At 34.6% G+C, this 14,963-nt stretch overlaps 1 protein-coding gene and 1 long non-coding RNA gene across 3 annotated transcripts; one reads left to right on the top strand and one right to left on the bottom strand.

Moving 5' to 3' along the window:
* Nucleotides 1–425: 425 nt before the first annotated feature.
* Nucleotides 426–13,553, bottom strand: LOC125027941. Of its 2 annotated transcripts, none has more exons than XM_047617116.1 (4): nt 13,509–13,553; nt 2,461–2,506; nt 2,083–2,248; nt 426–1,743 (listed from the first exon to the last, which is right to left on the bottom strand). In XM_047617116.1, exons 1-4 carry the CDS (start codon nt 13,527–13,529, stop codon nt 1,659–1,661), a joined length of 318 nt encoding a protein of 105 aa, XP_047473072.1. In that variant the 5' UTR covers nt 13,530–13,553; the 3' UTR covers nt 426–1,658. The 2 variants fall into 2 exon arrangements, with proteins under 2 accessions (XP_047473072.1, XP_047473071.1); XM_047617115.1 differs by having other exon boundaries at nt 13,450–13,545.
* Nucleotides 7,060–11,315, top strand: LOC125027946. The gene is made up of 4 exons (XR_007115075.1): nt 7,060–7,727; nt 8,561–8,602; nt 8,842–9,007; nt 9,568–11,315. It is a non-coding gene; the product is annotated as an uncharacterized LOC125027946 (long non-coding RNA).
* Nucleotides 13,554–14,963: the final 1,410 nt, after the last annotated feature.

The raw sequence follows: 14,963 nt of genomic DNA, 5'->3' as shown, positions 1-14,963 counted from the left end.
CAGACGCTCAGCCTACGCTATCTCCCTTTTCACATTTACACACTTACACATCCAACATTCAGCACACACATTCTGTATTTTCCTTCCACCCTCTTCTCATACAACATTCACACCCCCATACACAACACACACGGTTCCCGAACCTACTAATCGGGTGGTGGCAGCGTGACGTAGGCCTGGAACCTTACATCTGTTCACTGCAGACGAATCTTTTCCTGAATAGTTTTAGTCTTATTCTCGGTCGAGCCCGAACTCAACCAGATACATAAAAATCTACTTGGTCTACGCCCCGCTACAATGGTAATAGTAAAAACAACAACGCTATCAATGATTATATTGATAATGACCACAATAATAATGATGATAATGATATTAATAATGATAATAATATTCATAATGATAATTGCAATAATAATGATAATAATAATGATAACGATAATAATAATAATAATAATTATGATGGTAATAGTGATAATAATAATGACGAAGATGAGAGATTAGAAGAATGTAAAATAAAAAATAATTGATAAAAAAACATAAATGTACACGCATACAAGAGAAATCTGCCTGGCTGTCTCACTATAAATGGAAATATATATGCATGTATATGTATATATATATATATATATATATATATATATGCATGTGTATACATACATGCATACATACACACAGCTATTCTCACACACACACAGCCACTCTCTCTCTCGCTATCTCTATTGCACACACACACACACACACACACATATATAGATATGTATATATGTATGACATAATGTGTCATTCATATACTCTTTCGGTGTTCTTAGGTTAAAGACGAAGAATAGAAAACGGATTCCTGATTGAATTTGAAAACATGCTCTCGGACACAGACAGCTATAAAACAATGTACTGTAACACCACAACCTTATTCACCTGTAAATTTGTATTCAGTCGTTTCTTCCCTGATAAATCCCTGGAAAATGCTCTTGGTGCTAACCGAATACAATGGGTAAATATTGTAAAATGTCATAGCTTTTAGTTTTTTATTGTTTACAAAGCCCACTTTGTACAGTCTTTACACTGATGTTAAACAGGTATTTGTCATGACAATACACATATTCTTATCGTTTTCTTCTCTTTTTTAATCTTATTACTCTCCGTACAATCAACTATGAGTTGCTTCGAAGAAATCGAGATCCTACTTAAATAAAGCTTCTGATTTGCTCAATGGAATCGATAAACAATAAAAACTAGCCTTATTGTATAGTTTATACTGTATCAGAATTAGTAGTTTCTGTTTACAAAGACAATAAAAAATGAGGTGCCACAAAGAACTGATGGGGTTACTGAAAAAAAAAAAACATACCAAAACATAATCTATTTTAAGTTCTACGTATACATGAAGAATTCGAACAAGATATAAAGCTTGTATACCGGCACATTTTAGAATAGAAATGTCCACTCACCGGTTATTGAATCCCTGTCATCTTCAAGAAAAGTATGTAAAAATGGATTCTTCCTCTTCGAAGTAAAGTTATACAATAAATAAATCAATACGTTGTCATTTAACGATATAACATTTTTTAGTGCACAGAGAAGAATGGATTTGACACATCCTCTAATAATACATACAAAACAATAACGAACCGAAGTTCCTATCTTCAGTATTGCTTTGGTCATAAAAGTCTCCCTTCTTTTCTCCAGCAAATGTAGCAAATGGAGAGTGTTACAACGTTTCTTAGTTTACAGCATTCTTCTTTGCTGTAAACGATTAACAAATTAAATTAATCAACATTATTATCAAAGTATAGTGCATAGTATAGAATGTCCTATAACTTAGACTATATACGTAGACATACAGGTGGATAGATATAAAATTAAGCAAATATAAATATATAGATAGATAGATATCTAAATAGATAAATAGATACACAAGCACATAGATGAACAGAACAGGTATATACAAAACGAATGTATGGCGCAGACATACAGTGACAGCCACAGATCCAGACACGATATACAGATCTATAAACAGACAGGCGGATATAGAAAAAAATGCACCAGAAGAAATTTCAACAGAAAAATATAGCAAGCACTCACCTGGATTGGTTCGTCTTTCGTAGCCTCTCTTGCCGAAGCTGTACTGGCCGTAGTTGGTGCTCCCGAGTCGCCTCTCGCCGGGGAAATGTCTCCTGCGAGTGATGACCAGCTGGGGCGCTACGTCGGCCGCGAGGAACAGGAGGGACACCAACATCATTACTAGGAACTGTTAGGAGTGGTACGAGTACACTGATTGTGAGTTCGACATCTTTGTATTGACATGTAGAACCGTGGTTGTGAGTAGTGGGTAGTGTGTAAGGTATTTGATTAGCTTTCGGCAACTATTTATTTTGATCTCTTTCATCCGTCAATGTTGGTTATTTCTATTGTAGATATTTTGCATTTTCAAGTGGAAAGATGTGGGGTTTTGATACTTACAGTAATCTTCATGGCGTTTGGTTTTGGATTTTTTTCTCTGCCACGTCTGGACAGAAAAAACAGTAAAGAGTGAGACACAAATATCTATCCAAAAAATAAACACAAGCAAAAAGACAGGCATAATTAAGTCACACAGAAAGGCATTTCATATAAACATATATTGTGTTTACAATAAAGGTTATGCACAAACACACGGATACACGTATGTGTTACGGGTGGCTTCTTGCGAAACCCGTTCGTGAATCTACCAAAAAAAAAAAAAAAAAAAAAAAAAACCGATACACATATCGTATTCGGAATATCTGCCGAACGTATTTTTCGCCGAAGAACTATTGGCCAAAAAGACATCGCCGACAGACACGCCGTATCTATAGTTTGCCATTGTTAATGGATCGTTAACGACAGTATGCTGTAGTCAGTATTTTCAAGAGAACTAAATATATTATACAAAGTAAAAAAGAAAATTCATGAAAACTACAGTATGATTTCAGGTCAAAAGAGCTCAGGAACTATGAACTTTGCATCGGGGATGTAGCTCAAGTACAGCGTTTTCTATGCGACGGCTCCTCCTAATAACCGTCTCGGTAACGTCGACGTCCGTCATTCGACATCGACATTTGCAGAAAGCCTTCCTAGGATAAATTCTTAAGAAGGGTGACATAGAGGATTCGAATAACAAAAGAAAAGACTGTTGATCCGGGGAGCTTCCGACTAAGACGGGAGTAGAGCTGAGGAGGCCCGTTGGGAAGTATTGGTCGGTGGGTCGCTTTAGCACGTATTGAGGACTTTGAAAAGCTTGACTTTTACAGTCACATTTTAGTAAATTCTAACTATTCATTTTATTGTGAATAAATGCTTGTATCTGTTATTGTATTTTTCAAGTTTTTATCATGTAAATATTTTCTTGACTTATGATTTTGACTCGGTATCTGTCATCGTTATGATAACGGCCACAACAAACTTATTTATTCTCCAAATGGTATATATGATTCGGCCAAGTTTCTGTCGACGAAAACTTGGGAAGCTCACACAACACAAATCGATGGATATTTTTCTATCAATATACTGGTAAATTTACATGCAAGGCTGAGTTGTGTATGACTCCTCTGTCAGCGACAGGACTGAAACAGCAGAAATGCAGGCCCTTGTCTACCATCTTATATGATTCCAATTAACGCGGATGCCAAATCACTTCTTTGGTCCTTTATGCTAAGCCGTATGATTTACGTCAATCATTTCCATACATTTACAAATCTATCACTCTTAGAAAGTGATGCATTTTTGTCGTGCATTCTATTAACCAAAACAAGCGAAAAAGAGGGAGGGGAACAGAAATCATAAATTAAATCGTTCATATATACATATTTTTTCCGAGTCGTATTCGTGTTTCAAAACACCAGAAGTGTGTTCATTTCATTCGTGAAGGTGAGAACACTACTAAGGTGTTTATATAAAAAAAAAACCCGGTAGGCTTAAGTAATTGTCATCTGCCGACTTATGAATAAGCATTAGGATGGGTAATCTTTAACAAACCATGCAATTTTTCTTGTGCCCTTGCATACAGGATCAGAATCTGTGATCATTTGCTGGCCATATCAGTAACAGGGGAAATAAGAAAAGGAAGAAGCGGCAGAGAAGAAAGACCGCATTAATGTAAATAATACTAGAATGTACCGATAGAGAAAGCATTATTCCTTTTAAGAGACAAATATTCTATATCCATGAGAGTTTACACCAGTTCTCGCTGGTCGAATGACGCAAACTACAGCATTACTAAATCTGTGACGTATTTCCCGAACATTTCGTAATATTCATGATAGCGAAGATAGTCTATTTAATTTCCCGCCGGAGTTAGTTCATTCCGGTAACAAGGTTATTCTTATAGGTACGTATCCGTCCGCCCTTTCTCTCCTATTCAGGTTAAAGATTAGATGAAAAACAAATTCATTATATCGTCTTCAATATTATTATTTTAAAAATTTCAATCATCACATTTCACCTTCTAATGAATTTTCAGAAGTATCTCTTGTTTCCCTCTGTCACTTATTTGATAACTGGTATCGAACCATTTTTTTTTGTAATTTCAAAAATATAAAATATCTTGGTAATGGAAGACTCTCCTTTTTGTCTTCCCACTCACAAAAGATTAATAGGAAAACGATTAAGTAATGACATCCATGTACAGTATCACATCAACTACATAATATGTCATTCATGTATCATAAATATATTTGTGAAAGCGTCTGAGGGAACCTAAACCTGCAACCTACGTCAGCAATATTCATCAATGCAACTTATCAGTGAGTGACGTCGGTACGCCAATACTCTTTGGGGCAATTTTTATTCATGTATTCATCTTGTCCGTCCATATAATCCAATTTATTTTGGTTCTCTCTCTTTTCATCCACTGTATGTCCTTTATTTTTCACCCTCACATTCTCCTTTATCTTAAATTAGTATTATAAAAAAATTGTTGAGAAGAAATGTGTACATTTTTAATTGTGGGTCTACAGCATATATATGTGTGTGTGTGTTTTATATAAGTTAAAGATTTATTAGTGTCCTGTTTTAGAGACAAAACTTACAATATTAGCTTATGTTACTATTAGGAAATATTACACTATTGCAAAGTAAATATGGCAATTGAACTGTCTTCTGATCTGAGTTCTATGTGAAGCGTCCATGTTTTCACCATTTACTGATCACATGCTTCACCTGTTGTTTGTTTTGGTCCCTGGGATTCTAAAGCCATGCTCCTCTATGAATTATTTTTCATTTCTAGAGCGCATTCCATCATATTAAAGTATATTAGGCACTTTCCCGGGATCTGTAAGTGACAGCCTCGTGTTTTGTTGTGCGAGAATATGCAATTCTGAGATCTACAATGGCTTGTACTTCGACTTATGTAAAATTTTATCCGATAAGCAAAAGAGTCTGAGAAAAAGGTTGTTTTTTATAAGTTACAGAATTCAAGTTTGGGTCACGAGTTGCAAATAGGCAAGGGTTCGGATTCCTCGAGGATCTAAAACTTTATATTCTGTGTGAGGCCTTGATAGTAATTCTTTTTTGTTTCTATATTTGATTAAGTCAACTATGACGATGATGAGGACATTAAACTGATCCCAGGATATCTCCAAATCCTATTTCGCTTTTCACAATTTTACCGTCTGTAGTTGAACGAGAGATCAATAATTTCTCCTTTCCACCGTTTCTCCATTCCTAGTATTACATTTGACAATTTATGTTCCCTTTTGTATTTCACATCTTCAGGTCTCTTTAGTTTAGTGCGCATTCTCATCTCTTTTGTTCGTGACAGAGGACAATTGTTGACGTTTCCACTCCTTGACAAGATCCAAGCTCCAGTTCCTTAACTAAACTAATGGACCAATCTTTTCCCTAAACTCTCTTGGTCATTTGGTAAAGTAGCATTCAAAACAAGTCGAAGTACAAATCGTAGTAGGTGCCAGAACTCGACATTTCATGATAGCCTACAGTAAAGCACAGGGATGGCGCTTCCAAATGAGGTTCTCGGGAAAGTACCCTATTTTGTTTTTACTAGAGGACATTCACTCTACAAAAGACATTTTTACTCAAAGAGCAGCACGACTTCGGAACCCTAGCGTAGACTCTGGGACCTCAACAAACAACAGTTGAAGCTCGTGATCAGCAAATGGTGAAAACAAAGACGGTCCACATAGAATTCATATTAGGAAACAGTTTAATTGCTAGATGTACTTTGCATTGTTGTAATATATCTTAGCAGTAAGATTGGCTACCATTATAAGGTAAGGTAAAATAGGTTAGTAATAAACAGTCTTTAGTCTATTAATAAACAAATATGTTGTTGACCCACAATTAACAATGTACACATTCCTTTTTGACAAATAAAATACTAGGTTAAGGTAAAAGAGAGAAAGAGAGGGAGAAAAGAGAGACAATACTGTGGAGAAAAGAAAAGAAAAGAAAAAAAGTAAATTGATTATATTGACGGACAAGATGAATGCATGAACAGAATTGCCCCAAAAAGTACTAGCGTACCGACGTCATTTTGACGTCACTCACTTACATGATGCATTGATGAATATTTCTGACATAGGTCTCAAGTCTTTGGATCCGCCAGACGCTTCCAAAAATATATTTATGATACATGAATGACACATTATGTAGTTGTGTTTCTGTACATGGACGTCATTAGTTAATCGTTTTCCTATTACTCTTTTGTGAACGGAAAGACGATGGAAAACCTGAAATTATCAAAATATTTTATATTTTTGAAATGACACGGTTAATAGGTCAACGATAATTTTTAAATAAGTGACAAAAGAGGGAGACAAAAGTTATTGTTGAAAATTCGTTAGAAAGTGATATGCGATTTAAATAAATAAGAAATAATATTGAATACTTAATTTTCATATATATTTTTTTATATCCAGGATAGGAGAGAAAGGGCGGGCGGATAAGAATAACCTTGTTACCGGAATGAACTAACTGCGGCGGGAAATTAAATAGACTCTGCCATCCTATCTTCGCTATCATGAATATTTCGAAATGTTTGGAAATACGTCACAGATTTAGCAATGCTGTAGTTTGCGTCATTCGACCAGCGTGAACTGGTGTAAACTCTCATGGATATAGAATATTTGTCTTCTAAAAGGAATAATGCTTTCTATGTATCCGGAAAATTCTAGTATTGTTTACATTAATGCGGTCTGTCTACTCTGACGCATTTTTTTTTTCTTTCTTTCTCATGTTACTGATATGGCTAGCAGATTATCACAGAGGCTGATTCTGTATTCAGGGGCGCAAGAAAAATTGCCTGCTTTGTTAAAGATTGCCTTTCCTAATGGCTATCGATAAGTCGGCAGATGACAATTACTTAAGCCCCACCGTTCTTTTGTTAACATCTTATTATTACTCTTCGCTTCATGAATGAAATGAACACAATTCTGTTTTTCTGAAACACGAATATAGACGTTTTAAAAGTTTTATTTTTCTGAATGAGCTAATTTATGATTCCTGTTCTGTCCATATTTTCACTCACTTTGGCTAATGAAATACAGGACAAAAAACTTTCACTTTCCTAGAGTGATAAGTTTGTAAATGTATGGAAATGATTGACGTAATCCATACGGCTTAGCATAAAGGACAAAAAGTCGATTTGGCATCCGCGTCAATAGGAATCATATAAGATAGTAGACAAGCGCCTGCATTTCAGTTGTTTCAGTCCTTTCGTTGACAGAAGAGTCACAGACAATTCAGCCTTGCATGTAAGTTATCCGCTGAACTGTTTTGTGTGTGAGCTTTCGGATTTTTCGCCGACCGGACACATCGCCGAATCGAATATAGTATATAAAGTGGCCATTTTCATAAGAAAAGCAGATAGTGATTCAAAATTATAATGCAAGAAAACCTTTAGTTGAATATGCATAATATATTAAAGTATTTCTTGAAAACAAAACGAAAAAATGCAATTAGTCAAAACAAGATCTTAAAAGTCAGGTTTTCATAGCCCTTTTATATGCTTGTGTGTGTCATCCATCCACCGATACTTGCCAACGGGCCTCCTCAGCTCCACTCCCGAGTCGTCAGCTCCCTGGGTCAACACTCCTTTAGAGTGGCTGATATTCCTTCTTTATTTGAATCCTCTGCCAGGAATGACCATCGCAGAGATACGTGGTAACACTTGGACTTTGGCTGCATCCCCGTGCAACAAAACTTGTCATGGGGCATTGCCTGATTTTATTGCATTACTTTTTTAAAAGGAATTTATACGATGTTTCTACTATGTTTAGTATATCTTCCTTTTCTGGAATAAAAAGGATTAAAAACAAACCTTTGTTTATGATCCAGTAACAGCAATAAACGGTAGATTCGGCATCATGTCTGGTGGCGTGTGTCCGCTCGGCCAATAATCCCTCGGGGAAAACACTCGGCGAAAAGCTTGCACGCGAAATGTGTATGAGCGTGTTTTCATATTTTCATGCATCTCTTTATATGCACTTATGAGGTGTTCTAGTGTGAATGTGTGTACGTTTTGTGTGTGTTTTTTTCTGTTTAGGTATTTGTCTATTTTTTCTAATATTTTTTTTTTTTTTTCCAGACGTGTCAGACCTTTCCAAGACCAAACGCCATGAAGATAATTGTAAGTATCAGTTTCGAGATACAAAATATCACTCACCTTTCCACTTGTAAAATGCAAAATATTCACAATAAAAATAACCAGCATTGACGGATGAACAGATATCAATTTAAATACCGAAAGCTAATCAAAAAACTCATACACTACCCACTACTCACCAACACGATTCCACATACCAATACAAAGAGAAAACAGAAGTCGAACTCGCAATCACAATGTACTCATTCCACTCCTAACCACAGTTCCTGGTGCTGATGTTGGTGTCCCTCCTGTTCCTCGCGGCCGACGCAGCGCCCCAGCTGGTCATCACTCGCAGAAGACATTTCCCCGGCGAGAGGCGACTCGGGAGCACCAACTACGGCCAGTACAGCTTCGGCAAGAGAGGCTACGCAAGACGAACCAATCCAGGTGAGTGCTTGCTACATTTCTTAATTTCGTCTAGTATTATTTTTCTGTGTATATCCGTCTGTTTGTTTATAAAACTGTCTATCATGCCTGCATCTTTGTCCTTCACTGTATGTCTGCTTATATTCGTTCTCTGTATGCCTATTGATCTATATGTCTATCTATTAATGTATGTATCTGTATATCTATCTATGTATCTTTGCTTTTGTATCTCTTCACCTGTGTATCTACCTATATAAGCTAAAAGACTTTCTAAGTTAAAATAATTAAAACTTAAAATCTATGAATAAATAATGTCTCTTGTAAGTAAAAAAGAATAATAATAAAGACTGTTTTAAAAGATCAAAAACAAAAATTAAATATGCTATAAATGCATAAAATTACTGCATGAGTATTGTGCATAGTTAAGTTTAATTGAAAATATTAGTCTCCCTTAGGAAACTCATAAAACCTTAAACGTCACAATTCTTCCCCAATACACTTTTCAGTGTATATGGGTGAAAAACTATATTGTACACTACACTTTAACATGTTGATTAATCTTATTTGTTATTATTTTACAGCAAAGAAGAATGCCTTCAACTGAGGGGCACTAAAACACCTTCCATTTGCTGCACTTGCTGGAGAAACCAAGAGAGTTTTTTTGTGATCGAAGCACTGCTGAAGATAGTACCTTTTGTGTATTATCATTTTGTTTTTATTATGAGAGAATGTTTGCAATGTATTCTTCTCTATGCACTAAAAGTTGCCATAATGTTAAGTGACAACATAATGATTTATTTATTGTTTAGCTCTACTACCAAGATACTTATTGTTGAAGATGACAGGGATTCAGTAACTACTGAGTGTACATTTCTGTTTTAAAATGTCTTATTCCAATTCTTCATGACGTGGAATTTCAAATATATTTTATTTTGATATGTTTTCATTATTTTTTTCATTTCTTTGAAGGCCTCATTCTTAACTGTCTTTGTAAACAGAGTAACTACTCATTGTCATACAGTGATATTACAGACAGTACGGTAGGCCTTGTGTGTATTGTTTGTCGATTTCACGGTCCAAAATAGTAGCTTTGTTTAAGTACAAACAGTGATTATTCAATGAATCTTGACTTCTTCGAAGCATCTCATTGTTAACTGTCCTTGCAGATCGCAATAAGATTTGAAATAAAAAAAATGCATTAGCAGAGCAATTGTCTGTCTAACATCAGCATAAAAAAACGTTTTACAGCCAGGTACTAGTAGTCCTTGAACTGTGTTAATAATGAAAACAGAAGCTATGATGTTACCTCACTTTAGTTACTTAATGTAGCTGAGAATCACCAAATATAGGTGAAGAAACTTCTGAATACAGATATAAGAATAGATAGGTAGAAATGTTACAGTACATTTTTTTAATGCTATCTATGTCCGAAAACATCTTTTTCAATTCAATAAGTTCAATAAGTTTCCTGTAGCGAATTTATACCTAAGAACACTGAAAAACTGTATAACATACAGCATGTGATAGTACACAAGACAGACTAAGTATATATACATATGCATACATTATATATATTTATTACACACACACATATATATGTATAATATATATATGTATATATATATACACATTCACACACACACATTCACACATACACAGATACAGGCAGAGTAAAAAAGACACACATGTCCCGTATATATTTATATATATATTTCTTCCATCATTATTACTATTATTAATGTCATTACTTTCGTCACCATTACAATTACCATCATCATAAATTAATTATCACTAAAAATATCATTACTGCTCTAAATACAGACACTTTCATCATAATATTCATAAACATTATCATCATTCCCTCTATGATCTTAACTACTGCTATCACTGTTATAGCTGCTAGTTGCCACCCTACAATCTACAATAAGCAAGGCCATGAAACCAGAAACACAATACATGCTTAATCATCCTGAATCAGTTGCAGAATATTAAGTATACTACATAGTTTGGATGTAATGGATGTAATAATAGTTACATCCAAAAACTTGTTGTTTTTATGATGATTTTGTCATTATTTCCTTCATATTTTTTTCCTATTTATATAAGTTCTGATCCGAGTTTCACAGTGTGTTATAGCAGGTTACCATTACATTGCCGGTTAACTAAATAACACTAACATAACTTTGAAATGGTAAACATTTTTGTCTTGGGATACATATTTACAGGGAAAGAGAGAGAGCGGAAGAGAAAGAGAAAGAGGAAGAGAGAGAGAAAGAGGAAGAGGAAGAGAGAGAGATGGAGAAAGAGAAAGAGGAAGAGAGAGAGAAAGAGAAAGAGGAAGAGAGAGATAGAGATAGAGGAAGAGAGAGAGAAAGAGGAAGAGAGAGAGAGAGAGAGAGAGAGAGAGAGAGAGAGAGAGAGAGAGAGAGAGAGAGAGAGAGAAGAGAGAGAGAGAGAGAGAGAGAGAGAGAGAGAGGAAGAGAGAGAGAAAGGAAAGGGAAACAGAAACAAGCAGGAAGAGGAAGAGAGAGAGAAAGAGAAAGAGAGAGAGAGAGAAAGAGGAAGAGGAAGAGATACAGAAAGAGGAAGAGGAAGAGAGAAAGAGAAAGAGAGAGAGAGAGAGAGAAAGAGGAAGAGAGAGAGAAAGAGGAAGAGGAAGAGAGAGAGAGAAAGGGAAAGGGAAACAGAAACAAGCCTTTTTTTTTTTTTTTTTTTTTTTTTTTCATACAACAGGTTAATAAAAGATTAGCACTCGTTTTCTTCTACCCGTCCTAAAGTACACAGACGTTTCCTGGTGTGAAGCAGTGCATTCTAGTAGAGTCTGGTTGAAAGTTTTATTCATGCAGGAACGTTACTCTGTGGATGGGCTTGTCTGACCACCCCTTTTTGCTGTTGCTTACGTCAGTGTATCATCTTAATGCTTATTAAATCACTGAGTTGTAGTGTGCATTTTTTTCTACCTTTTTTGTGCTATTAAGAGAGCTGTAATATGTTTTGTTATTTTCATTTTATTGAAATTGTTAGATGTAATTCTTACCTGGATTTTGGTGAGTTACTGTTAACATGTATATCAATATGTAGTATATTATATATTAGTAAAATGGAGACTATCGAAGTATTAGCCCATTATTGATGAAATAGGATATATCTATTCTAGAATCGATTTGAACTAGATATCTTGTCTGTGTATAGGAGTGTTCCGAATGGTAGAGGAATAATGTAGTAGAGAAAGAAGGAAAAGAAAGGACAAGAATAAAAGGAAGAAAAAAAAAATATATTATATAAATATATATGTGTATATATTTGTATATATACACACATACCCCATTCATTCACTCACTCACACAGTGTATATATATATATATATATATATATATATATATATATATATATATATATATATATATATATATATTATATATATATAATCAAAAGTTATTCATGAATGTAGTGCTTCATTTTTTTTTAAATACTCACGGTAACATTATGAACGCTTCCAACAGACACACCCGTGTACAAAATACAGAAATGAAACTACAGGATAAAATGAATGTTACACGGCCGTTGCCAATTATCAGAGTATTCATCTCACGGTCTCTACGACCAGACTGAAGGTTAATGTGTGTTTAGTTTATATTTCGCCAATTCGGCCTGGTACACTCAACTTTAATCTTTATACTAATCATTAAATAATATCTTTCTACTGTTGGAAAGGCATCTTATGTATCATTTATCTTTTATTGATTCTGTCGATCAATTGACCAGCCGCTTGTGACCCGTGCCTGTAGGAACCCTGAATGCTTAGTATTTACAACTCCTTCTCCCCTGGTATGATTATTTATTTATCTATTATATTCTATCAGTCTATTCTATTTTTATTTTATTTTTATCTATTCTCTTTTAATTTATCTATTAATCTGTTTCTTATTTTTGACAAATTATTACTATTTTATGTTAATCGTTCTTTAACACTATGATTTTAACACTATAACTAAACTCCAGCACGTATGACAACAACACAGGTTTTAACACAGATAACTAACCTTCATTGCATAGAATCATCCCGTTGTGACATGCAAAAAGTTGCCTTTAAAGCAAATTATCAGTTTCATTGTCGAGGACCACTTTTATGTAAACAAAAGCGAACAGGTACTTCAGTGGATTCAGAAACTAATTTATATTACATGTGAACTTCCTGTCACATGTAATCATTAGCACGCGTTACGTATGTAATCCATGCTTTAACATCTACGGAATAGTAACTTTTAGTACATGCAAACACTTTAGTTTTAAGACATTTACACTGCATTTTATCACCTATAAAAACATAACCTCAAGATCATGCAGTCACAAGTTTTTAGACATTTCAATGCGCTTTGTCACCCGCAAAAAATCCAATCACTAGATGCAAATACTTGTGTTAAAACATTTACATTACACTTTAGCACATACAAAATACTAACCTTTAGAACATGCAAACACAAGTTTAAAGACATATATACACTTTGCTTTTATCACATACAGATACCAAGCTCGAGCACATCCAAGTGCAATGTTTGTTCGCACTCTGAACATCCATGGGGAAGGCCGCGTGGGTGCCCTTATCTGAATACGAAAGGCAGTTCATTTCTAGTCACTGCTGAAAGAGACGAGTTTTTTCCCGGAGCGAAGCAGTATGTGCCGGTACGGTCTGGTTATATGCGTTATTCATGTTTTATCCGTATGTTGGTCTGAATTCACTTGCAATTGCAATTGTAATGTGACTCTTTGACGTCAGAAGGGAAGAGTATATAGAGGTGAATGCCAAATTTAGTGTTTAATGTACTTTTTTTCTGAATATGGGGTTGAATCATTGAAGAAGATTCGGCATATCTTATAAGGGATAGCCAGCTAGAAAGTACTGGATTGTAACGTTAGTGTCAAAACCTGTTTAACAAGTATTTTGAGTCACTTTCCCTTTCAATGTTTGTGAAGACAAAGTATTTTTTTCTCTCTCTTCTCCCTTCTTGTCCTTTTCCTTCTTCGTTTGGTGTGCTTTCTCTCCATTCCTTTGCCTATATGCTCACAGTAGAATATGTTAAAGCAACTGAAATTTTGAAATGTTGACATAACTACACATTACATACTTCGTTGGCAATTGTGGGTATATACTTATGTACTTTCCGGCGCATCTTTCTTAATTTTACATTTAATTAAATTATTATTAATTTGCTTACTTATTCACTTTTTGTTTCAAGGTTAAGTTCAATGGCTGCATTGTTGTCATGCTATTTTTATAAAAATTAGTAATTTTTACACTTTGTTGCATCGAACTTAAAACAATATTTATTTTACGTGTGCACGTAAAGTGTATATGAGTAGCTGATTTATTTAATATCACTTTGTTTTTTAAATTATGTATATTTATTCATATATCTGTATTTTGTGTGTAAGAGCGACACACGTAACACTAATGTATTTGCTGAGTAGATTTATTTTTTCATCATGCATTGTACCACCTCGGGCATAAAACTATTACGAAAAATTCAAGAAGAAACAAAATCATTCTAATTAGTTGTTCAAGTTCTTGCCTTTCCCATATCTTTTCTACAACCTCAAAACAATTAACGAAATATAACTTTTCTTCCTACATGGCATCCATACAAAGTCATCAGTCCACTTGTTTATGAAACGTAAAGACCATTATAATTATATCGCGAGAATAATTTCCTAGATATTAAGGTAATACTAATGAATATGATAAAGACTTGGTAACTAAATATAAATATTGACTAGTCTTAATAGATTCAGTCAGACATTTAAATCTATGTAAATATGACGTTTTCTTGAGAACTGAAGACAGGAATTTTCACTTTATGCAAATTACCGTCAGTTGACAGGATTTTTATGCCCATCAGTGCCACTTTTCACTGCAACAAATAACCATAACTTTGGTATTATTGGTAATGACCCCTAACACCTTAAATGCAGAATCTGA

This window comes from Penaeus chinensis, chromosome 8 (assembly GCF_019202785.1).
Source record: "Penaeus chinensis breed Huanghai No. 1 chromosome 8, ASM1920278v2, whole genome shotgun sequence".
NCBI lineage: Eukaryota > Metazoa > Arthropoda > Malacostraca > Decapoda > Penaeidae > Penaeus > Penaeus chinensis.
The sequence above is the reverse complement of the archived record's forward strand: the minus strand, read 5'-3'. Positions and strand labels throughout refer to the sequence as shown.

Bases quoted from the DNA above. Each gene is read 5' to 3' on its own strand.
- LOC125027941 (XM_047617115.1), bottom strand. From the start codon at position 13,482: ATGTCTTTAAACTTGTGTTTGCATGTTCTAAAG. The intron at 2,249-2,460 runs GTAAGTATCAAA...CACTCCTAACAG, and splicing joins CAAACGCCATGAAGATTACT to TTCCTAGTAATGATGTTGGT. The intron at 1,744-2,082 runs GTGAGTGCTTGC...AATCGTTTACAG, and splicing joins CGAAAGACGAACCAATCCAG to CAAAGAAGAATGCTGTAAAC.